This window comes from Ornithodoros turicata, chromosome 8 (genome assembly GCF_037126465.1).
Source record: "Ornithodoros turicata isolate Travis chromosome 8, ASM3712646v1, whole genome shotgun sequence".
NCBI lineage: Eukaryota > Metazoa > Arthropoda > Arachnida > Ixodida > Argasidae > Ornithodoros > Ornithodoros turicata.
In genome coordinates, this window is record NC_088208.1 from 12,189,952 (window position 1) to 12,215,729 (window position 25,778).

General features: G+C 45.9%; 1 protein-coding gene and 1 long non-coding RNA gene across 3 annotated transcripts in view; one reads left to right on the forward strand and one right to left on the reverse strand.

Annotated features, from left to right (window-relative positions):
- The window catches only part of LOC135367508 (A disintegrin and metalloproteinase with thrombospondin motifs like), a 41,911-nt gene extending 22,276 nt beyond the window's left edge, over window positions 1-19,635 (forward strand). Inside the window, exons 5-8 of the mRNA XM_064600808.1 lie at window positions 8,132-8,296; window positions 15,829-15,979; window positions 16,996-17,130; window positions 19,468-19,635. Of these exons, the coding sequence (XP_064456878.1) occupies window positions 8,132-8,296; window positions 15,829-15,979; window positions 16,996-17,130; window positions 19,468-19,635 (619 nt within the window). The remainder of the gene's footprint in view (window positions 1-8,131; window positions 8,297-15,828; window positions 15,980-16,995; window positions 17,131-19,467) is intronic.
- Window positions 19,636-21,664: 2,029 nt separating this feature from the next.
- On the reverse strand, window positions 21,665-24,121 carry LOC135365953 (uncharacterized). 2 transcript variants are annotated; one of them, XR_010414036.1, is made up of 7 exons: window positions 23,774-24,121; window positions 23,626-23,708; window positions 23,098-23,217; window positions 22,902-23,001; window positions 22,629-22,817; window positions 21,862-21,984; window positions 21,665-21,745 (listed from the first exon to the last, which is right to left on the reverse strand). It is a non-coding gene; the product is annotated as an uncharacterized LOC135365953 (long non-coding RNA). The 2 variants fall into 2 exon arrangements; XR_010414037.1 differs by having other exon boundaries at window positions 22,599-22,817.
- Between the last annotated feature and the right edge of the window lie 1,657 nt (window positions 24,122-25,778).

The window sequence follows — 25,778 nt, forward strand, 5'->3', positions numbered from 1 at the left end:
CACTGTATGATTGTACCTCTCCGACGACAGGTGCAGCGTAGACGGCGAAATTGAACATTGATGTTCCGATGTCAGATCTGGGCATTAGCTTCTGAGAAGTCTTGAGAGGTCCTGTCAATCTGAGAGGTCATCCCAGCTTGAGAGGTCCTCCCAGCTTGTGAGGTCCTCTCAGCCTGAGAGGTCCTGAGAGGTCCTCTCAGTCCCATAACATATTACACCTGAGAGACCTCTCAGATACATTTTCACTAGGGAGGACAATGCATTAAACACACGGAGCGCTCAGGAATAATCGTAGCGTTACCGCACATCGCTACGAAGCTCAACGTCTAACACAAGACGACAGCAACAAGATATTAGCAAAGGGTAAAAATTGCAACACTACCGAACAAGTCCCGTCATGCGACAACAACAAACAACGTTGGGCTAGTTGGTAAGGATACAGCATGGTGGAAAAGCGCACAGAAGACACGGACAAAAAGGACAAAAAGCGCAAGTGGTGTCGTCTCCTTTTTGTCCGTGTCTTCTGTGCGCTTTTCCACCATGCCGTCATGCGACATTGCATACAAAACACTGCTCATCGGGGAAAAGGCCTAAGCCTGCGGCGGATCATCATAGAGCATACACAACTTCATTTTTTCTACTTTGCGTAAACTAAACGTGGTCTGCTTGGAAAACAACGTACAAATTTTCTTAGGGAGCAGAGAAATATAGAAATTTCTACTCCGTGCTCAGATACCAGCATTTCTGCTCAAAAACCTGTAAAATTAAGCACTGCTTACTTCGTCAAGATATCGAACACCCAACAAAATCAAACAAACAACCCCACTTCCACTGATAGAACACTATTCAGCTTTTACGCAGGAGGCTTTCTTCTACATAAAAGTAGAGAAAATAAGAAAAGAGCAGCGAAAAATTACACGCAGTTTTGCTCGCATAGCTATAAGAGAGAAAAATAAATAAATAAAATAACGACGCACACGCTAATAAACTGTGACAAAGACACCCATTTCTGCTATCAGATAATTATTGCATAATGCTAAATACTCATTTGCATTGTCTCTGCGTGAAGAAAGCACAGGACAGGGATACACAATTTATCTTCTCCGGAATCGCGCGCGTCGCGTGTCCAAACCGCGAGAACGGGCCCGCGTGCGGCTCGCGTGAGCGCGGTTCGGGCGCACTATTTTATCACTTAAACGGAAGCAGAGCTGACATTGTTGTACCTTGGGGATAAATCTTTTTATTCCAGGGCCAGCAGAATGTATTCAGAAAAGGCTTCAGGTGTGTAAGGTCAGCCCAAGGTGTGTTGATGGGAGCGCACTGCTCTGTTGGGTCTCTATAGTATTCTTGCAAAATATATGGGTGCAAGAAAATAAAAGGAAAACGAAGAAGACAATTCACTCCTGTATGATGAGCGCTGCGTAGAAGCACGGCACCGTTTTCTTTGTGGAGGTATAGCGAACGTGCATTCCTTTCTTTCTTTTTTGGTTCGCGTCGGTCGAGTGGTGATATCCTATTACATCTGGAACGAGGACCTATCGCTTTGCAATCGCATACAAGAGTGAGCCATCTTTTGACGATGGTAGGATAATTATTGACCTGATGAATAATATGGATTTATGTGGTTGTGAGAATAGACTTTGTGTTTGTGAGTGTGAAAATGTGAGTGTGTGTGTTTGGGTGTGCGCGTGGGCGCGCGCGCTTTCCTGAACCAGGGATCCCACTTGACAAGTAAGTTCTTTGTGTGTGCCTTTTCATGTGACACGAGTGATACATTTATATACTATTGCGTGGAATAGTGGTTTAAAAAATAAGGGTAGCAGCGCTTGCATTGCTATCTGTAGGATAGAGCGAGAGCGTTTTTAATGGAATTACCTCGCGAACCTGCTGAAGTCTTCGTTTTGGGCAGGCTATTTTATGAGAGCCGGTCCTGTTGCGATGCATTTGATACGCTTTCCTGAAGCAGCGTGCTTTGTTCTTGTAGTGTGGTTTACGCCTTTATCAATAGAAATGAATAGAAGTGTTTGTTTCTTTGTTTGTTAGTATGTGTCTATCACGTTCGTAGCGCTGTTCAAGCTTTAGTTGCTTTGCAAAAATTCAGAGTTTATGGTATTAGGCTGTTCGAGTAGAAGTGACTTTCCCTGCTCGCTTAAGACAAATTGTGTATCCCTGTCCTGTGCTTTCTTCACGCAGGGACAATGCAAATGAGTATTTAACATTATGCAATAATTATCTGATAGCAGAAATGGGTGTCTTTGTCACAGTTTATTAGCGTGTGCGTCGATATTTTATTTATTTATTTTTTTTTCTCTTATAGCTATGCGAGCAAAAGTGCGTGTAATTTTTCGCTGCTCTTTTCTTATTTTCTCTACTTTTATGTAGAAGAAAGCCTCCTGCGTAAAAGTTGAATAGCATTCTATCAGTGGAAGTGGGGTTGTTTGTTTGATTTTGTTGGGTGTTCGATATCTTGACGAAGTAAGCAGTGCTTAATTTTACAGCTTTTGAGCAGAAATGCTGGTATCTGAGCACGGAGTAGAAATTTCTATATTTCTCTGCTCCCTAAGAAAATTTGTACGTTGTTTTCCAAACAGACCGCGTTTAGTAGAAAAAATGAAGTTGTGTATGCTCTATGATGATCCACCGCAGGCATAGGCCTTTTCCCCGATGAGCAGTGTTTTGTATGCGATGTCGCATGACGGGACTTGTTCGGTAGTGTTGCAATTTTTACCCTTTGCTAATATCTTGTTGCTGTCGTCTTGTGTTAGACGTTGAGCTTCGTAGCGATGTGCGGTAACGCTACGATTATACCTGAACGCTCCGTGTGTTTAATGCGTTGTCCTCTGTGCGTGCGTGCGTGTGCTTTTTTCCTGATTTGTGACGTCAACATGGCATGTCTGGTCTTGTTTAGCAGTGTTGCAGTTCTTCCCGCTTCTAGTATCTTGTTGGTGTCATGTTGTGCTAGCCGCGTGGCGATGTGTGGTGACCTGAGGTCTTAAGCCTTTTCCCTGCTCACCTAAGCTAATTTGTGTATCCCTGTCCTGTGCTTTCTTTGCACAAGGGCAATGCGTCTATGGATGTGGCACTATCAGATACCAGACATGAGTGTCTTTCTCTTAGTTTATTAGCATATGCTTCAGGTTTTTTAAGTCAAGCACAAGTGCACACAATTTTTCGCTGCTCTCTTCCTCAAATCACCGATTTTATGCAGCAGAAAGTCGCATGGTACAGCTGAGAAGAGGGTTTCTCTGATTGTTTGTTAGATGTTGTTAGGAGCTCGGTATGTTGAGGAAGTCAGCTGTTAAAGGTATCCGTGAAGAAATGCTTGTATCTGAGCACAGGATAGGAATTCCTGAAGCACTGCACCCTCAGTGTAAATTAATTATTTTGGATGTGAGTCTGCTTCACTGCATGACAAGGCTGAAATGGGAAGAGAGAAAAAATTGGAGCGCTTCATTAATAGCGATCCAAGTAATAGGGCAATTATAGTTTCCATAGAAAGTAGAATTTTAATGAGCTCCTAAAATTATAGTTTTGTAGTAGTTTTTCTAAACTGCAATGCAAGGTAGAAAATCATTAATATGGTGGGAATGCCATCATGTTCCCGTAAAGGCGTTCTGTGTCTTGTGCTTTGGCGTGCGCGAATGGAACTTTGCTCCCGACTTTCGCGCCTTTTTGCACGCAATGCGCGAATGGAACTTTGCCCACCCGGCTTTCGCGCCTTTTTGCGCGCAGGTGTAGCCTCAGACAACAAATGTGTGAGCATAGAAAGGGTCATGTATTACATAAGCCTGGAGGTGATGAAGAGTGGTTTCACTTATAATTTTAAAAGAGCAGTGGTAGTTTACTGTAATTCTAATGACCATGATGAGCCTTTGGGGTGAAAATCGTTAATATGCAGGGTGCTTTTTTGTTGAATTTTAATGAGAGAATGAATGTCATTAAGGGTAGGACAAAGGAAATAATCTTGCGATTCAATAAATAATAGGAGTCTTTGCTGCTGTCTTCTTCTTCAGACAGGATGTGATGACATCACGCAGTCTGTAGCAATGCATTGACCGTTACTGGAAAAAAGTGTAGCAATAGAAAAATGGTGTGTATTGCCCTGGACGGATTTATGATGGGCACTGTTTTTGAATAAGAGGAGTGTGTGTGCTTAGAAATAGTTTGATACTGGTTTTCTTCTTTGTTTCTTTTCGCTTTTTTCCCCCTCGTTGTCTGACAAACATGCGCTGACATGCCTGGGCCAGTTCTGACATGCTTTCCTTCTACATGTAGTTTTTTTTGTTTTTGTACAAGGAATATTCTTGACGATAGTGCTGCCTTGAATGGAAGTAGAGCTATTCTTAATAATTTAGCGATTCATTTAGTTCAGAGAGTAAGCGCGAGCGGGACAGGTGTGTGACTTTATTCAGGAGGAACAAAGCGTCATTATTCAGTTAGGTGCATGGCTCTTGGCTGGGATGGACATGTCTTGCTGAATCATTTTTTTTTCTGTAGACTAAGACTTTGGGAATGAAATGCTACAATCTCCTCTTGTCTATGGTGTTTTTCTGCAATAGTTCCCTATGCAATCATTATAGTAGAATAAAGAAAATAATCTAGGGATAGTGATTCAATAAATAACAGGTCCCCTGTCTACAGCGTAAGCGTCCTTGAGCCACGCACCTGCATGATGACGTCATACCGCAACCCTATTGTTTCAGGTTGACCTTGTCTAGAGGAGCATAAGTGAAAAAAAACCGTGAAGCCGTGAGATAATAGGGTGACGTCACGACCAATGAGAACGGCCTGCAGGGGGCGCAAGGATTCACTTCTCTCTTGGACACTGGCGGGTCTGGACACGTCAATTCTGCTCCTAGCAATTGTGTTGGCCGCCAGTGGAAGAGCTTAGTTTCGCTGGGGTTCTGTCTGCCTCTGATGGGGTGCGGATGTGTGGTTCGTCACTGGTAAATGGTGTTCGACGATGCAGGTGGATTTTGTGACGAGCGGATTTCTAATGGGGGAACGCTGTAAACATGAAAAATGATGGTGAGTGTCTTTTCACTCTGTTCAAGTGTTTGCTTTCCTCTGTTGCCCAGCAGTCGTGCAATTTGTCCCGACGTGTTCTGACATGCCCCGATATGCATGCTTTCCTTTGTTGATGCTTTGTATTTTTTCTTTTTTGACAAGGAACATTGTTGTCTTGACGATAGTGCTGCCCTGAGTTCTGCGCTCCTTGTTACCCGTACTCTGTGTTGATTTGTTGAGTGGCTAGTCATCTTATTAGCCGTCGATGGAGTTACGTGTTAGGATATTTTGTTCTTTTGCAAGTCTCATTTAGTAAGACTTTGGAATTCCTACGATCAGCTTTCATGCATGGTGCTCTTCTGCAATAGTTTCCTATTCAATCGTTATAGAAGTATAAAGGAAATAATCTTGGGATAGTGATTCAATAAATAATAGGTCCGTGGTCTAGAGCGCACGCGTCCTTGAGCCACGCAGGCGCATGATGACGTCATACCGTGGCTTCATTGTAGATTGACCTTGTCTAGAGGAGCATTAGTGGAAAAAAAAACACTGTACCCCTGAGACAATAGGATGACATCACGACCAATGAGAACGGCCAGCAGGGGGTGCAGGAATGCTCTTCTCTCTTAGCCTCTCGGAGGTGGTCGCCCCAGAGGGCGCTAGGAGCGCGCAAGCGTAGCGGCCACGGAGCGGCGTCTCAGTCAGTTTCTCGCTGGCTGTCGCGGAGAGCAGTCGCATCTGTCTGCGCTCCTGCTGTGGTGAGCTGATTTGTTGTGTAACTAATGCTTTCGCCAACTTTCTTCCCGCTTTGTTTGCGATTTTCGTGTCAGTGCACGTCGGGTGCTGGTTGCTGTTTTCCGGGCATCCCCGCCATTTTCTATCTTCTTCTGCCTTGGGAATGGGAGTAGCGCTGGTGTGGTTCTTAATAATTTTGTTGTGAGATTAGTTGAGAAAGTAACCGCTAGGGGTGCAGCTGCTGGGCTTTATACAGGAGAAAGAAACCATTACGAGTCAGTTCTCTGCCTGGCTGTCGGATAGAGCAGTCGCATCGTTCTGCACTCCTGTTGTGGTGGGATCATTTGTTGTGTAACTAATTCTATTTTCTTGTTAGCTATTGATGGTTTACATACTCTTGCTTTCCCACCCTCTGTATTACGAGTGTTTTTCTCCTTGCATGTCCAGAGCTGTCCTAACTTGCCCAGACATGCCATGATGACGTCACAGCTGACGTCACAGGATGTCCAGAACTGGTGGTCATAGCTGCGATGCTTTGCAACCTGCCTCTGTGCTCCGTCGCCCAGCGACGGTCAGCGGCCGTTCCGGACCGCTTTCTTCAAGATGGCGTCGTTGATCTTCAACTAAACGCCTTCTCTCCACTCTATCTCTATCTATTTTTTCTTTGTTATGACCACGTCTATCCGGAAACGCACAGGGTGGTCTGGACACTAGTTAGACGCTCCCCAATTAGTGTGATGACTCATTGGATGATGCTGATTAATGTGGGGGGTCCCAATTAGCTCTAATTTCTAATTAAACGTGTCCAGAAGCCTTGTAGCGTTTCCGGATAGTCGTGGTCAGTACTTACTACTAACTTGTGTGTGCTTCACTCATCTTAAATCGTTCGTTTGCGAGCTGGCACTGTGCTGCAGATTTAGTTGATATCCATTGTTGTACAAGTTGCATTGAGCAACAAACACAGAAACGTAGTTGGCTCTGCCATGTATAATATGTTTCTAGTCCTGCGTGCTTGTCCCGCAGAACGTGACTCGCCTTCTAACAGAACCGAAAATCTCCGAACGCACAAAAATAAAACTGCAGGCGCGCGCTCATCGCAATGCTGATAGTTGAACGGTAAGACAACCACAGCTCGCCTCGTCTGCATTTGGGAGCCTGCATGCTCTTGGGGTCACGTCAGACAGCAGCATCCCAGAATGCAAAACGAAGGCAGGCACGCTCTTCCCAATGGAAAACGATGGGAAGGGCCGCTCCTGCGTTGCCTTCCTTCCATAGTACTGGGACCGCACAGTATTGTCGTGCTGCAAAAACCATTGCGTTACTATTTCAAGCAGGGTGTCGAAGCGAATCGAAAACCGGAACCGAAAACCGAAAAAAAAACGCTATTTTGGTGCGAACCGGAACGGAATCAAAACCGTATACGTTTTTTTTTTTTCGCTCTGGAGGGAAACCGACAAAAATATTTAACGGTTTTCGGTCCAAGCAAAAACTTCGCCGGTTTGGACTACGAGTAGGCGAATGAAACTGTCGTCGTGTGTTCTGAAGTCGTGTCATGGATACTTTACAAGAGTTACGGTTACGGTGCAATGTATGTCGGTGGACTATGACCCAATTAGGCTCCCTTTGCAACGTTTTATCGTTCGCGCAGATAGACTTAGATGTACATGTGACCAGTTGTGACTCTCTACCAATGTGCGACCCAAGGGGGCTGCGAAACGGCTTCTCTATCGGTAACCTCTCGCAACGTGTCCCTTGTTTCAGACCAGCGAAGTTGAATACATGTAGGTATCCGCGAGGCAAGCGGGTGCGAAGTGGCCCCTCTTTTGTGGATAGGACACGAAGAAAAGAAACTGGAGCCGTTGAGCGCGTTTGTGAGTGTAGGTGTTCCTCGATTTGCGTCGTACTCGTGCGGTAGTGCTTGCTGACGAGGAAACCGCAACAGGCATTCGTATGGGACGCGATCGCACCAATTCAGCAAGAAAGTGCTTTACGTATGACATCACAACAAACAAATCAGCCTGTCTCATGCGCTTCAAGAAAAGAGAATGCCTATTTGAACAGACAGTCACCAACAGGAGCCAGGAGCTACCAATTTCACAGCTGCCTATTGATATTAAATACCATGTATGCATATAAACGGGTTTACATTTTGCAGCATTGATTTTTTTTTCTGGGAATGAATATGTCCACCAGCGGAACCGGTTGAAACCGGTATGAACCGTTATTTTTTCGCTCCGGAGCATAACCGGTACCAGACTGTTTATGATAGAACCCGAACGAAAACCGGAACGAAAAAAGTTTCGGTTCGACACCCTGATTTCAAGTAACGGAGTTGACCGCGCCTGATTTTCTCCCTCATGAATATTTCCCCAATTTCGTTTCATTTTAGCCTCGGGTGTGTCCACGATGGCGCAGCACCTTTTACGCGTGTGCCAGGCCATCCAGGCGCTAAAACATGTCTATGGGATGATGGCTTCTTGATGACTCACATTACTGCGGAAAACCAGTTCCAATTCTCCAACTGCTGTGCTGAACAGATTCGCGTCACTTCGCAGTAAGTAATCAGCACAACAGAAATACATTTATAGTTCCTCCTTTTCCTTGTTTACAATCAAACAAAACACTTATGTTACAAACTTGGTGATATTGGCAGAATTCTTGTATAGGGGAGGGCAGCTGATGCATTCTGCTGACCACGGTACCGTATACACGCGTTAGATGACGATGTGGTCCACCGCTGTTGTAACAAGTACATGGAGCACGAGCTTTCACCTCAAATCAAACAAGCCGATACATTTGATCTCTGATGGCGGAAAATATATGTTGAAGCCATTGGTGAGTTAGGGGAAATGAACGTGTTCGGAATTATCTGCGCTACGCCGTTCGGGAAATAGGAGAGGAGGAAAAAATTGCCTTTCAGAAGACGTTGTCGTCGATCGCCTGGCTTTGAGCGTCGAGTCCAAGGCTATTTCCGTGTCGGATTACAGTGATTTCTTGGACCAAGTGGCCATGGACCAGGTAACTTTGATATATTGAGAGGTCGTAGAACGTGAAGAAAAAACAATGTACAAGTTTCTGGCGATGCAGAATCAAAAATAACAAAGACGGTTAAGAGCATCAACTGCTCTTAACCGTCTTTGTTATATATTGAGAGGGTGAGAATCCGAACGACACCGAGAGTGTCATTCCAAATAGTTGGTAGAGCAGGTAGTCTGCTCTAGCTCTTCCAAATCGCCGCAATGCTGGCATCTTGGGGTGTCGATTTGTCGCGAGCGGTAACGCCACTCAGCAGCAAAGGCCACACCGTGTCGCGTACGGTGAATTAATGCGCTGTCCTCGCGAGAGGTGTTTCGTGGCCTCTGAAAAGCAACGGAAACTTGTGCGATTGTCGTGCGACATTGTCTATATATTCTCCACCACAACGTCCCAACCAGGTGAATGTGAGCTCGAGTCTGTCAAGGTGTCGTGCTCGCAACAGGAGCAACATTTCGGAACGCTCTCGATAGATGGCATCGTGAGCGCAGAAGGTGACGCATGGCCCGCAAACAGTATGGCCTCTTCTTGCCTCTCGTGCTGGATCATGTAACTCAGTGTCTCTACTCTGAGGTGAAGCGTATTTAGTTACTCAGCACCGGCGGTAGTCGATGGGTCGTATCACTAGCTCTCGTATCACACCAAATACGTGTCAGGCTCTCAGACTTCTCCGATCACAATCCAATCCTACATTACAGGAACGTATGGATGCTCACATGTATGGGAAGGGGGGGGGGGGCAAGATAAGACAGCAATTTGGAATTGAACATGTAATTTTAACTTTTCGAATTTTCAAAAATTAAATAACATAAAAACTAGCCATGGGCACGTTCTCGGTGTAGAGCTTCTGTCCTGTAAATGCAAAAACGGGGCGTAGCCATTCTAAAAGAAACACACAACACAAAATTTAAAAAATGCAGGTTGTCTTGTCTTGAACCACCCCTCGGGCAGGATGAGACATGGCGGCGGACAAGATGAGAGATGCCATGGTATTGAACTATACAAATTAGTTTTTGCAATCCAGGCAGACAAAGTTAAGTCAGTAGGCCCCTACCAACCCCTTTGAGCCCATCGCCCACATAATATGCAATAAAACCACACAAAGCACTGTACTATTATGCCCCGCCGTTCTTTGCAAGCACGGCACCGCTAGTCTGACATGTGGCTGGTCGCTTGTTTCAAATATCCTAGGAAACTGGTAAACATGCTGTAAAATCCTATAGGCAATATGTAAAAAAAGAAACAAAAAGCTCTGAGGAACAAGCATAAAGTCAACTAATAGTTGAGTTATCAGATTTAAATTATCACATTTACCTTTTAATTTACCCACATTTCACATTTAAATTATCACAGTTATCACATTTAAATTACATTAAATTGTCGCGTCTTGTCCCGTGCATATCATGGCATACATTAATTTCTCTGTCAGCTTTCAGCTCCGTAAAACCAAGAGCGCCCATATTTTGCACATATCTAGATGAGTGAATAAAGAAATATACATTGACAGAATAGGATTGCCAAACGCTGCTGCAGAGATGATAACAAAAAGGACTGCAGAAAATCGTGCGTTTTTTGCGGGTCTTTACATTCCAGGAAGAAGTAACCAACTTTTTTTTCCTTCAACGCATATACCAGTCAGGACAATCCTCATGTGCAATAAAGCGGACATGCTATCAGTAAATCACCACCATCCTCTCATTTTTCCCCAATAGCAATGGGGTAGCATTCTGCTCAATGAGCGGAAGTCATCCCCATATCATCGTGATCATGTATTTCTCTCTCTCTCTCTATCAGTAAAGTTTCAAGCGCATAGAGGCAACGCGTCAATGACACAGGCGGCGTCGAGCAAAAAATGTCGCGCCTTCCCCTGTGTCTCATCTTGCCCTACCTTATCCTACGTTTGCCTTCATGTATGTGTGCTGGCAGAGTGAGTGAGTGAGATCAACTGTGCAATCAGTTGAAGCAATTTTCGACTTTTTCGACACGAAGCGCAATGCATGCATTCACACTGGTCTAAAATGGATACCTACAGGGAAAGTTCAGTGGTGATTTAGCGCTAAATGCGAGACAAACATTAAGCGCCCTTTCCGGTCTATACACGACATCCGGTTGTCCACTTCCGGTCTACACTTCACTTCCGGTTACCCACCTCTACTGTATACTTCACTTCCGGTTACCCACCTCTGCTGTATACTTAACTTCCGGTTACCCACCTCTGCTGTATACTTCACTTCCGGTTATCCACCTCCGGTGTATACTTCACTTCCGGTTCGACGCATTCAATTACCATATGTCAGTCCATTTAATCAACCTGTAATTGGCCGCAGTTACTTTCAATTATCTTTTAATTACGTTTTAATTACCGTTATATTGTACTTTATTTACTTACCATTAATTACGTTTGCTGTCTTTAATTACTGTTGATTTCCGCTGATTGGGATGTTGCCAAGAAAATAATGGGGAGAGAAGAAATTACCGTTTAATTCAAGTTACTTGCACTTAATTACATTTAATTACCTCGGGTGACCCCCTGTAACCCGCGGTAATCTTTAATCTCATTCTGTCTTTCTCTTCATTACATATATATCTTACATTCATTGGCTTTAAACTCAACTTTCTTGCTTTAATTACATTTAATTACCTTCAACTACTCCAAATGCACACAATTTACTTTCACTTACATTTACCCCTCGTACCCTTTACATGTTTGTGGTGCGCGACCACAAAGATTATCGGCCATCGCTCGTGCTCCATCTGGCACCACCTTCCACCTTCTGGGTGTTGCAGCCTTTGCAGTCCCCTTGATGTGGCGTACATCCGTCGAAAATTCCGCGAGGTATGCCAAATGGCGGATTCCTCGAGGGAAGTAGTTCCGTCCGGCAGATGTGAAGGCGCCAACAAGCGGCTTGTGGTCGGTCCATATTACGAGCTCTCGTCATTCGAGGAAGTGACGGAAGTACCGGACCGCAGAATATGCAGCTAGCAACTCCTTCCCGAACATACTATAGCGTGACTCCGTGGACAATATCTTGCGGGAGAAGAAAGACACCGGCTGGTGCTGGCCGTCGACTTCCTGCTGAAGAACTGCGCCGACTGCCTGGTCCGACGCATCTACAAAGAGAGAGAGAGGAGCGTCGTGCCGTGGGTGAACGAGGAACGTGGCATTGGCAATTGCGTGCTTGATGGCCAGAAAAGCCGCTTGGCGACTGTCGCTCCAGAGAATTGGTTGGGATGGAGAGCGTGGTGCTTTGAGAAAGTTCTCAAGGGGCCTGAGTAGGAACGCACAAGAGGGGACAAACCGGCGATAAAAACTGACAACTCCCAAAACCCGACGGAGCTGGCGCAGTGACATAGGGGCGGGGAAGTCCGTGATGGCCTTGACTTTTTGTGGAAGTGGGGATATGCCGACCGCTGACACGCGGTGGCCTAAGAATTCCAAGGATGACTTGCCGAATTCACATTTTTGAACGTTGATCACGACGCCGTGACTTTCGAGGCAGCCAAACACCTCGCGAAGATGTTGGCAATGTTGCTCTTCCGTTTCGCTGGCGATGAGAAGGTCGGCCATGTATGCGAAGACGAATGGCAGGCCGCGCAGGACGGAGTCAATGGCGAAGCGTTGGAAGGTTCGTGCCACGTTTCTCAAGCCAAAAGGCATGCGCAGAAATTCAAATAAGCCTAAAGGTGTAATGATAGCGGTTTTGTGGATATCCTCTTAGGCCACCGGAACCTGGTGGTATGCCTTTGTCAGATCCACCTTACTGAACCATTTCGGGCCAGCAAGGTTCATGGTGAAGTCCTGAAGGTTCGGTAGGGGGTATCGGTCAGGTTTGGTCGCAAGATTTAAGGCGCGATAGTCTCCAAATGGACGCAGGCCCCGGTCTTCTTAGGGATCATGTGGAGTGGTGAAGCCCAATCTCTGGAAGACGGCCGAGCGATCCCAATTTGCAACATGTGATCGAACTCGCTACGGGCTATTTTCCATTTTTCTGGGGCGAGTCAGCGAGACTTGAAATGAGCCGCTGGGCCCGACGTCTGGATGTAATGAACGACGTCATGACGTACGGGCTTGGTCCAGTCCGGAGGCAGTGATAGAGATGCGAACTCGCTGAGTACTGCCCCGAAGGGAGAGTGAAGAGCAGAGAGAGTCGACGCAGGGAAGGTGATGTGCGGAGATGTACCGACGCCCAGGACGTGCAGCTTGGTCGTAGAGTCGATTAAAGACTTGCGGGCAATGTCAACCAACAGACCGAAATACTGTAGACGGTCTGCCCCTATGGTGGCTTGGTCGATTGCTCTTTCTTGATTATCCAAGGGAAAGGTCGCCGTAACCCGAGGATAAAGTGAGCGACCGCTCACCGTAGACTGGTATGCCAATGTTGTTAACGGCAGTTAAGAGGTAAATGGGTCTCTGTAGCTTGTCTGACCGCGTAGCTGGGATGATGCTGATTTAGACCTCGGTGTCTACGAGGAAACGGCGCTGGGGCGTCCGGTCGAACACGAAGAAAAGATGGCCTGGACGTTGCGTCGGTGGGTGGGGGGCGCTCGCCGCCTCTAGCGCTCCCAGGGGGCATTATTTCCCGGCCAGGAGCAAAGGTAGTGTGTAGTTGCGGCCTTGGGCGCCGAAAGACCAGTAGTACCAGCGGAACGGGGATGGGTTCGGTTGACGCTGGAATGTCGGCGACGGAGATCTTCTGCGCCTGCGGTTGGCGCGACGCGAGCGCTTTCGGCGGTGAAATTGCGCGGGGAGTGAAATTGCCCAGGGGAACGATCGTGGGGGATGAAGGATGCCACGAGACCGCTCATGCTCTGGTTGTCGGCCCTTAGTGGGGCGAGGTCAGATTGAGGTGGCTCAGTTTGCCCCGGGAACGTAGAGCAGGCGTTCGCAGGCGGCGGAGAGCACCCATGACTTGCCGGGGGGGGGGGGGGCGCAAACGGAGGGTTGGGCGACCTCCATAATTTTGTCCGCGTGCAGGGCGAACTCACTGAGGGAGCGGTTCGAAGCGGTGGCCAAGATCATTTGTACCGCCGAAGGCAGACGCTGGAGGAAGAGATCCTTCAGAAAAATTCGTCAAAGGTGACTGCCCGATTGCCGAGGAAGCCCTGCAAGTGGTGCAGGAATTGGGACGGTCGTCTGTCCCCGAGGTCCTCGCCTGACAACAGTTGTTGAAAACGCCGACGTTCGGAGGCCGTAGTGCACCTGATGATGTCCTAAGGTGTTGTGCCTACCGGTGCGCTCAGTATGTCGGCAACGTCGCAGGCAACCTCAGGTGAGAGAGAGGAGACAACACGCTGGTATCTAGTAGCCTGTGTTGTTATACCTGCGAGCTGGAACTGGCACTCGGCTTGGACAAACCACATGGAAGGGTTCGCAGGCCAAAAAGGCGGCAGCCGAACTGCGACGCGGTTAATGTGCGAAGTGGCTGGTGAATCCTCCATGAGTGAAGCGAAGGGCGTTCGGATCACGTTAGGGTCACCAGTTGTGGGTTGTCGCGATAGAGGGAATGTTAGCAGAACGCACTTTAATAGAATAACATGCAAAGAGGAACGGGGAACGTAGGAGACAACCTCACAGGTAGATGGCAGGCGAAATAATGATTTGTTGGCTAAGTTTCTTCCACCCTCGCGGCGTTTCTCCAAAATTCATCTGGATGTCGTCGGTCCTCTACCTCACTCAGACGGCTACCGCTACTTGTTCACATGCGTCGACCGTTTTTCATGGTGGCCTGAAGCCGCGCTCATGAATGACTTCATCGCCCAAATCGTGGTTTCTACCTTCATGGCCACATGGGTAGCGCGCTTCGGAGTGCCTGACGAAGTCATCACTTAGCAGTCATCACCGTGATCACCGAATCACCGTCATCAGTCAGCATCACCGAGGCCCGCAGTTCGAGAGTCACCTTTTCCGGGCCTTCACAGAGTTCCTAGGAACCGCCCGACTTCAAGCCACTGCGTGCCATCGTGCCTGTAACGGTCTGATCGAACTGTTTCACAGGCACCTGAAGAAAGCCTTATGGCCCACGACGATCGCGATCGCTGGAGCGAGTTCCTGCCTTTCTCGCTCTGGGAATCCGGGCCGCCCTCAAACCCGACCTCGGCTGCTCGTCTGCCGAGATTGTCTATGAAGCGCCCTACGCCTGCCCGGAGACCTCCTCATCCCAACGGAACCCTCCAGCACGACCCTACAGAATACGCGCCCAGTGCCTACAGAGGCTTTTCGCCGATTTACGAGCATCCCCGACACGAGCCGTTTCCACTTCTCCTTCCTCTATTTCCCCCGACTTGTCGAGTGCCACGCACATCTTCCTCCGCAACGACTCGATCCCCCGGTCCCTCCAACCTCCATTTTCTGACCCGCATCAAGTCCTCAAGCGCGGGGACAAGACTTTCACCATCAACTTCAAAGGCCGCCCGGAGGTCGTTTCGACCGACCGCATTAAGCCGGCGTTCGTAGAGCCGAGCTCTCCCATTTCCTGTAGCCTGCATGATGTCGCCGCACTGCCTTCAGCTGCACCCGCGACTTCCAAGACCGTCACCTGTGCTGACCGTTCGCAAACTCCTCCCTTCGGTCCTCGTCGACCCTTTCTGCCCCTCACTATTCGCCACCTGCCTCCCATCCTCAAGCACCCTCAGTGACCATCATCCTTCCTCTTTTTTTTTGGGGGGGGGGGTGAGGATAGTTGTGGTGCGCGACGACAAAGATTATTGGCCATCGCTCGCGCACCATCTGGCGCTAACACCAATAAATCATTCTTTCGCCTACCATCAACCTGTGTGGTCGTCTCCTACGTTTTCCCTCTGTCGCGACAACCCACATGTTCACTTCTACCTCTTCCGCGGTGAGGCTTGAGCGTCTCTCTCTCTCTCTGTTTCATACACACATACATACATACATAGAGCTTTTTGCACTTTCACACTTGTAATGGTGACGCATTAAAAATCGGCATGTACCTGCCGGATTTTCTACCAGTGTGTCTGCACAGCATCTCCTGCAGCAACAACTCCACATATTGTCGACGATCGTAAACATTAATGTTCTGACTTCTCACCCAGACTCGAAGAGAAGCTATGCCTGTTTTACAACAACAGCGACAGCAGTGATCGTGTTGAAACTGACGCTCTACCAGGAAACATAGCATTGCTGGATAAATATTGCGAGATCAGATTCCCACATTGGGCTGACTTCCACATTAAGTTCGATAGCGTAAGTATAGCACTTCTACTTCATTCGCTTTCTGTTCGTTTTGACGATGTCACAAACTCGGAGGCCCAATCTTTCAACATAGCCAAGATTTGGGGCTGTTGGCTTGCACTTTATCTGGTATCGCGTTATTACGCTCTGAGAACACAGATTCATCGCATATCACCGCATTGTTCAGGTTGACATTTCTCTGTCTTGGTTTGGAGAGAGTTGGAAGCGCAGGATATGCTTTTTCAGGTAAAGAGGGACCACGTTATCACTTTATGCGGTAATTCGCCTCGATCGTGTCGTGTGTTAGAGTGCTATCTTAGGACCGTCACAAAGGAACACTTCCTTAAACGTCCTCAGAACAAAGGCACGCAGCCGCGCTTTATCCCATTGGATGACGTTCATTTTGAACTTAGATTTACATCCTGCACGCAGATCAACGCGGATTTAGGTTGCCGTAGCGCACATGACTTGCTGTCGAAGTGTGAAGTCATTAGGGTTATTGTTTAAGCATATGAAATACACAGGTGCCAACAATACAAAAGTGCAGTCGCAGTGCAGGTCGTACCGAATAAAGGCTATACTTTTCACTACACTGCTTATGACGAACCTAGAACACTTCGGCAGTAAGCTGCCTCTCGCAATAAAAAAAAAAAAAAAAAAAAAGAGAGAAGAAAGTAATTCCGAAACACATGTTAGCTCAGTACTCAGTCGCCGCTACCCGCAGCGTAACGGAATTTCTCGCTTCGTGCAATGTCAATTCCGTGTACACTGGAGTTGACATATTGCGGGGTGTCGCTAAGATTCCTGCACGAGAAAGCGCAATTAGTGCAGAAACGGTGACTAAATGAAAACTCTGGGGACCGCGAACCATGGCGGTATGTGAGAGCTATACAGTGAACGTAACCTTTACAGTGATGTTACAGTGAGTTTTGTTCTGATTTTCAGCGACACGTACTCTCGACCTTCTTTAGTCCCAACCTGTGCAATCGGACACTGGCGGATTCATGCACGTTTACTACTCGTTTCAGGAGACGGGCATCAAAGCTGATTGTCGTGTTCCTTGCATAGGCAAGAAGGTGAATGACGAAGGTAAGCCATTGGTGATTAGAAAAGCTGCACCCCAACTGGATGGCTCCCCTTGTGACCCTCAAGACAAACAAAAGGTAATGTTATCAATAATGACGCACGTCGTTTAGATACGTGAACTGTCCCTCAACACCAATATTGATAAGAACTGATCGAGCGACATGCTCCAGAGCAGTGAGCGTGCAGTTGTTCTTGTTTTGCGCAGTAGAACAATAATACAGATGACTGTGCTGACAGCTCCGTGGGAATCCAATGTCTATGGGAGACCACTATGACTAGAGCTGGGCGCGGGTGCTGGTATACCCGTTATAACCCGCTGACATCTCCTCGGTTCTGCTATTTGCGGTCATAAACTTATTCTTGCTGCAGGTCACCGGTGAAATGCAGGTTTGCCCGCTTGGCGTTTGCGTGTAATGCGGCATTCACATAATAGCCTCACCCATTAGCCCCGCCGATTTTCAGCAGTTTCTGGGCGTAGTTACTAGCTCATATCGGCTTACTGCAGCAATAGACGCGTACAGGGAGTTCGAACATAAATGGGACAAACCACCTGTAGATTCTCAACTCAGGGAAGTTTATGCAAAGAGGAAGCATTTATAGAAAGAAATGTTGTACGCCATCATAGGGCGTATCAGAACACACTACACGTTATCAAGTTCACAGACTCACCACGTGGTAGCCTAGAAAGTGCTGCTCTCATTTCGCCCCAGCACTTGCACACACCATATGCCACACCACATACACTCTCCACACGCTCATACTGCAAGCTCAGACACAACTCGTGGCAACTGGTCATTCTGTGACGCTTCAGTGGATCCCGGGACACATAGGCCTTCTCGGTAACACCCGCGCAGACACAATAGCAAGTGACGCAACATCTACCAGAGCTTTCTCTGCCACCTTTCTGTCCCTAACGATCTCTGTCTGCTCCCTGCATATTCGCCCGTGGCGCTGTGTCCGCACCCGGCAGTTCCCAGCGGACTCTACCTCGTATCATCATTTCGTTCCTCTCATTGACCCACTGCAGGACTTTACTATTGCCTGCCGTTGCAATAGAGCTGAAGAATCACTCTGCCACGGTCTTCGTATGAATGTTGCACGGACACCCTCACTCCTGTATCAAATGCGCCAGACGAACTCTCCCAATTGCGCTACTTATTGTGTGGAAGCCGACATCGAGCACTACCTCTTATCTTGTAACCGGTACCTCTCACAAAGACTTGTCCTCCAACGCCACTTGCGACAACTTGGCTACCCCAACGTCACTTCGGCCACCCGGCTCGGCCCGGTCCTGCACAATCAGGGGGCAGTTACGACTGCCTCTTGAGCTTTCTCGGTGCCACCGGCCTCCCGACCAGCCTCTAAGGCCCTTTTGTGTATCTCTCTGCGTGTATGTGCGTGTTTCTTTTCTCTCTATTTTTGTGTTCTTTCTTTCTTTTCACTCTCTTTCCTTTTTTCGTTTTGTTTCCTTATCTTCGTTTTCTTTACTTTTTCTTTCTTTCGTTTTCTTTCCTTTTTTTCGTTTTCTCTCCTTTTATTTGGCTTTCTTTCATTTTTTTCCTTTTTTTATGAAAGGAATAGCAAGTCGGTTTATGGCTGACTAACCTTCCCCCGTTTTCAATAAACATATCCGCCCCCTCCGCTAGAAAGTGTTGCACTCATACTCCTGACCCTGAGGGTTCACCAAGGTTCAAAAAATTATGGACACTGTCCAACAACAACAGCACCCCCCTAGAGGGAGCCCCCTAATTTCTTCAAACTTGCATTGTGTATGCAAAATGCAAGCTATAAAGGACAGCTCCCTAATTTCTTCAAGCTTGCATTTTGCATACACAATGCAAGCTTGAAGAAATTAGGAGGCTGTCCTCTATAGTAATCTAATGCAATCTAATGCTATCTAATATTGCAGTTTAGCTTTTAGACACGTGGTACTTGTGCATGTGTGTTTGAGCAGGAGAGAAGTAACTGCAGTTCTTTTTTCTCTCTCTTCTTCTTCTTTTTCTTTTTTTTGGGGGGTGGGGTGGGGGGTGGGTGCACTTGACGAAGCTTCCTTCTTTCGGTGACATCCTGATCGTTTGAGCACAATCCCACGTTGATTGTCACGTACATAAGAGCACAAACTCAACTGAATGGCATCAGTCGTGGTAGGCCTTGAGTGTATTACAGGTATTACAGATGTACTTGACACAAAGGTAAGCAGGGTTCAAAAATGAAGTTGATGGTGTGTATCCCTGGATAAGAACAGCGCTTGTTAAGGATGCAGAGAAGAAAGACACGGACGGGACAACGCTGGCTGTCAGTTCATGTCACTAACATGGATGTTCATGCATGTTCATGTCACATTTGTTGTGCACTTCAGTTTTCACGGGACCTTCTGAATAACAGTACTTACATCCTCCTATGACTGATTGCAGTTGTGCATTGGAGGAGTGTGTAAACGTCCCGAAGTCTGCCAGGGCTGCACCAAGCGTCCATCACAACCAAAAATGCCAACAACAACAACGACAAGACGGACAAGGGGTACGAGTCGAGGTGTCTTGTATATTACATACACGGGTAAATTATTTCCCAACGGAAAATAATAAACGCAGTTTCCTAAACTCATCTGTGCAGATTCAGTCTTGATAATATGCAGAAGCTCTCTCTGGATGTTCAACGGAACGAAAGTAGATAGACGCTTTCGGTCTTTGTGTTTTTCGTTTTCCAACCAGAGCATGCGCATTTTTTTTCTTGTTCTCGCGTGAACTCGTCGGAAGCACGATGAGTGATGTCGGTGGCTTTTATCAATCCGCGATACGAACACGGAACTATTATTCGTATTGATACGTAGATGCGGCGATGCGCTTGAGCTGTTCAACTGATGTAACGGCACGGAATGAAAAACTTCTGCTCCGTTAATTGTACAGAAGTATGCATGTCGCATGAATAACAGAGGTATACAAAAATCACTGACGGTGATGTATTATTTCCTACAGTTCTATACTTTTTGGATAAAGTAACACGTGTTACTTTATGCAAAAAGTATAGAACTGTGGGATATACTACATCACCGTCAGTGATTTTTTCGAAGAACACAACACAACAATGCAAATACCATGCAAACTAACTAACTATGCTACACAACTAACTACACAAACTAACAACACAACTGTGCAAAATAAATATTTCTTAATATTTCTTGTAACATTAACGATACCAATGAAAATTATTACCTGCTTTATTGTTTTTGTGACGTTTTACACATTCGAGATACGGGAGCGCCCTTTCTGTCAGTATGCCCAGGTTGTTTCTCTTCCTCACTAGATTAGAAAGAGTAGACTTATTTTCACCAAACCTCTGCAAAAACGTGACTAGCTTTCTTACAAAGACTACAAATTCTCCTGCATTCATGACATGAATTATTTAGCTGTAAGGAAAAGAACTCTGTTATAATTTATGCTGGTATCAGTGAATATCAACGATAATATAACGAACGCAAAATTAGCTAACCAAATTATTCATTACAGAAGTGCTGTTGATTCGTCTGATTGAGGGTACTGCAATTTGCAATTAAAAGGTTGAACTGCAGGATTAAAAACTGCTAGTATAGTGTTGCAGTTTGGAACAAAAGCAGACTTAAAACACACATCTACATTTTCCCAAAACCCTAGCTAAGCCACCTAAAATATATTTGCGATCCCCTTAAAAATATGGTGGGTAGCGATGACAGACACGCAAACGACAGAAGAACGCCCTCCCTCAAAGATCTCTTCACCTTTCGGATAGCATAGGACTTTGATGTGAAGGGGCTCATTATTTCATTCCTGCATCACCAAAAGCAATGAGATATAGAGTATCGCCCCTGGCGATGAAACTCCCTATTTGTCATCTCGCATTAAAGTTGTTGTTGTTGTTGTTCAGTGTAGGTCAGACAGCTCTTCGTAGGGGATTGTCCTATATATGTTGTTCCAGCCTCAGAACATCAGTTCTCTCGTGTTCAACATGTGCCGCTTGCGTCGATCCCTGTCGTATGAATGTGTGTATGAGTGAGCAAAAATGTAAGAGTGAAAGGAGGATGAGTGAGAGAGAGTGGCTGGTTTCTCCCTTGAGATGACGCATCCTGCACTGTAAGAAAATATTCCGTTTCAAAACGGGAACGAATGCTGCTATCCGTTGATGCCAGCCAAGTGCCCGTAGTCTTCCGTTACGGCTCTGATGGTAGACGGCGAATGTACAGGAATGCACCCGTAACTGAGAAAAACGGTGTTGAGTCTGTTGTGAACTGCCAACGGCTACCACTCAGTAAATAGTACATCATCACCGAAGTTCCGTTTGGGCAAGGTACTGCTGTATATCAGTAAGTATAGGAAACTGTACTTGTGATGTGCCTCTTCATTACGGCAGCAATTCACTAATTATAATGACGGGGCGCTGTCCAGTAATGAAACGATGATTCCGCTTTAAAACAGGGATAAATGCTGTCGGCCATGATGCTAGCTGGTTTCCTGTTGTTTTCCTTTACAGTCCTTATGATCAATGCGAGATGTCCAGAGATTTTGTTTCATTGTTAATTGTTCAATTCTCATGTTTTGTGTGTCCAGAGAGGATAGCTTTTCAATAATAACCCTTTATTTTGGAAATTACTGGAAATACTACAAATAACTTGTGCATGACTTTGGTGGCGGAACATTTGACCGCTATGTATCACATGAGCTGAAAAGAAAAGAAAGTATTACTGAGCCTCTTTAGTCATAATACTTCCACAACAAATTAAATTATTTGATGAATAAAGAAATGTAATATGCTCGTAGGAAGCATTTACAACTTACATGTTCCCACTTCTTGCTATATTCATCTGCTGCCCTCACTGCCTCACACATTTATGTATGTAGCCCTCTTGATTTTTTTATGGCTGCTGGCTCCCTTCGTTCTCAATGATACCAACCAGGTGCCTAAAATCACAACCAATTAATAAAATTTCCTTATGAGTATTCAAAATCATTGCATGAAATATTCTTAGTTTCACATGGTGTAATGATCAGGACAATCACTCCATTTCTCTACCAACTATTCCAAATAAGTTTATGAAGAACACTACACGTCCACCACTGCAAGTGGCACAACAAATATCTGAGCACATAGATAGGATTTTTTTTTTCATCCGTGAAACATGCTTATGAGCATAGTTCAGCATGGCAGAGATACCACCATATGTGAGTCATATGAATGTCTCTGAAAGGTTAGCAGTTGATATGGCCTCTGCTATACGTATGTGTTACATCGCCTGCTGTATTTACTGCAGTATGTATCGTACCAGCCGAGTAAATATGTAGTATAATATATGGAGGGTTCTTGCAAGACAGGCCCGCAGATAATCTAAGCTAGAGCACCATCTAAACTTCCAAATCATTTTTTTTTTGTTACTCTACTACATCACGTGAGTTTCAAAATGCTATATTTTACCAGTATGTGATATGCTCTCCTACAACATTTCAATGCATGTCACAACATTTTTTTTATATCTGCTGTACTCTATTCAGGTAAGCCATGCAAACAGCAAATATACCTGTGAATAAATATCAGGAGTGCATCCCACCTTCAATGGATATGTAGGGCCATGACGCTGCCATGTGTGCCACTTCCTGTCGTTGAGAGGGAAGCAGAACATTGTCTGCTTCCAATACATCAAGTACTGTCTTGCTGAGGCTCTCCCAAGGGTAATAAATTCGTGAGAGCAGAGGCATTTGTGGAATTGGTGAAGGTGCACTCACACATGTTGACTGATCTAAACAGGAAAGCAAAACAAAAAATGGCACTTAAAGCCCCAAGCAAGAGGGCGAAGTAGCATCTGGAGATGTATGCACTATACCTTGTTTCCATAGTCGATTTTTAACAATGAAAATGTCATCGAGGCATATCTCAGCACCAGCAACCATAGAGCGAAGTGATAACTCATCCATTAAATACACCTAGAAAGAAATAACTGGTGTTACAAAGATTTTTAGAACAGCAATGCAATTGAAGCTCATACGAGCGTTATAAACGTTATACCAAAAGTGGCATACCTGTATGTTGCCCTCCTGACAAATTCCATGACCCACAGCAACTCTGATTAGCTCCTCAAGACATGTTACTGACACAAAGTTTTTCGTTTTGTGATCTCTACTCCTGATCTTCAGAAACGTCTAGTAAACAAGAAAGAAAGAGAAAAAGAAGGAGCATTGAGCAAGCTCTGAAGACCACACACATATAGCAACAACTGTAGCAAGCACAGGGAAAGATATGTACCTCTCATATGGAACTTTCTGTGTCAGAAAACAAAGTTATTAAGCAAAACCGAAAGTAGCGTATACATTTTGCAAAAATTTGGTTGAACAGACTATATATACCTCCATAATCATGGCTGAGCAGCGACATTCTGAGGGAGACAACAACAGAGTTTATTACTTCACAAGCTGAATATGGATGACTGTCCATTAACTCTGAGGGTCGCACACAACAATATACACTTGTCTCTGAGATTCAAGATGGTATAGCCTGAGGTCTGGTAGAAAGCTTGATGGTGTTATGGGAAAAAGAAAAATTGGCATCACCTCAGGGCCAGTCTCCACAAAGATGTGTACCGGTTTCCCATAGCGCAGGTTGTACTCGTCTCTGGAGACCACAAGATAGTGTCCTGTTGTATGTTGAGTCCCAAGAATAGTTATTGTCGAAGCACACAAGAAGGGACTGTCAACTCACAGTGCACGATGCATCTGTGGTGAGGTGATGTTTTCAGCGTGCAGTATCTGCTTCTTCACTATCCACACGGCTGGCTGCAAGAAGCCACAGAACAAAACTTTCAAGACAATACTTTTTGTGTTGAATGTGTTGGCGTTTCGTCAGGATGACTCATGGAGGAATTGGTTCTATAGTTCTTGGAAGCAGCATTACGTCCCTCTGTGGTACAAGGAACACCACTTGCAAAATCTTCATGTGATAGCAGATGGTCGAAAAGAGCTCGACGAGAAGAAAATTTCTGCAGCAACAAAGTGCACCCGTATATCACCTACCAAAAGATTTCAAGAAAGGGATCCATTTATAAACAGCCTTCAGCTGTGCGAGCATGAAACCGTTACTGGTGAAAATTTTGACGCCGCTAAGACTAGTGAAAGGTACATTTGTTTTGAAAGACTGTAAAATGTGATCTCTTTGATGAATTGCAAACTGTAGAGGATCGGAATTTTGCAAACAGGAGGCCTTCCTATAGTGCAAATGCAACAGATTTCAATGGAAAGTATAACAGGCCATATCGGAATGATATCCACTTTGGAGATTGGGACACTTTCAGGTGAACATTCCACAACAGAGGAATTCCGTTTATTCCAGCTCCAAGGGGGGGAAATAGAGTCACAACATTTATCAATTTTTTGTGCGAGATCATAGCAAAACACAAATTATTTCAGTAGCCTCCCCCTGCACGACTGAACGTTAGGCAACTCTTTACATTTCTACTCATGATCTACACACAGTGACACACACAGACAGTGTTTTCCTGCTGTTGCACACCGTTGCTGAGACGCGTATGCAACGAAACAATTTTTGCAACCATGCTTACAAGTGGTGCTCGTATTTGACCTGGTATAGTGGTGGAACAACGAAACAGGTTTTGAACTCACCTTTGCTTTGCGGGGGTACAGTCGGCCAAAGACCAAACACTAGATCCACTTCCAAACACTTAAAACTTCACGGAGCGTCTCATGCGTCTACGAGGAAGGAATTTCGCGGGCTTCCAGTTAGCGGCTCAGGTGACAATGCTGTATTGCTCCGCGCTGCGCACTCGCTGACGGTGAGAAGCCGGCGTCCTTGAGCCTGCCACATTCATCCGAGCAAAAAGTTAGGCCCGAATATTGCAATATCACTGCTGGATCGTTCAAAAACGGTAAATATGTGCTTCGCTGAAGACATGTATCGTCTTCCATATTTCTGCTAGTATAATTGTGACGTGGTCTGAACGAAATATTTCATTTTCATCGATATTGCTCTACTCATTCCTGGACAAGACGACGGGATAGCAACGGTTCATGTGCCACTACGGAATTGGAGCAGCAATGAAAAAGAGAAGCTCTGGTTCCGTGGGCGGCGTTCCGTAAATTTACGGTCTTTTTTAACAGTGTAGACCATCCAGTGCTGCAGTTGCTTCGAAGACGACGATACGCTACGCAGAATACTCGCCGAACGCTCTTCCCAGACTCTGTGGAACAGATGGACACTACACTCTTTCTGCACAGCCATAACGCTCGTGGCAATCACCGCGTCTGCGATATCAAAGAGCAACGACGGTGGGTATGAGAGCAGTGCACGACGGGGCTCACCTTTGGCACTCCGTCAGCGGCAGTGTTGCCAAATCTCATTCGCAGGAAGTCGCTAGTGGCGCCCCGAAAAGTCGCTAAAAGTCGCTAAAATCCAAACTGAAAGTCGCTAAAAAAAGTCGCTGCCGCTATTGTGCCCTTTTTGTTCGTTGCATGTTATGAAACAATATGGTGACAGCCCTACCAAGATGATTCAGCGAATGAGCGCAGTGGATGGCCAAGAGAGAACATAAAAAAATGGGCATGCGTGGATAAGAATGAGAGAAAGTAAATGAAATTCGGCATCTTGAACATTATCTGCAGAACTTTTTCTCGTTTTGTCACCGGAGGCACTGAACATGGTTTGTTTATTGCTTACAAAGAGTTCCAATGCCTTCTCGTGTTTTTGCGACCTG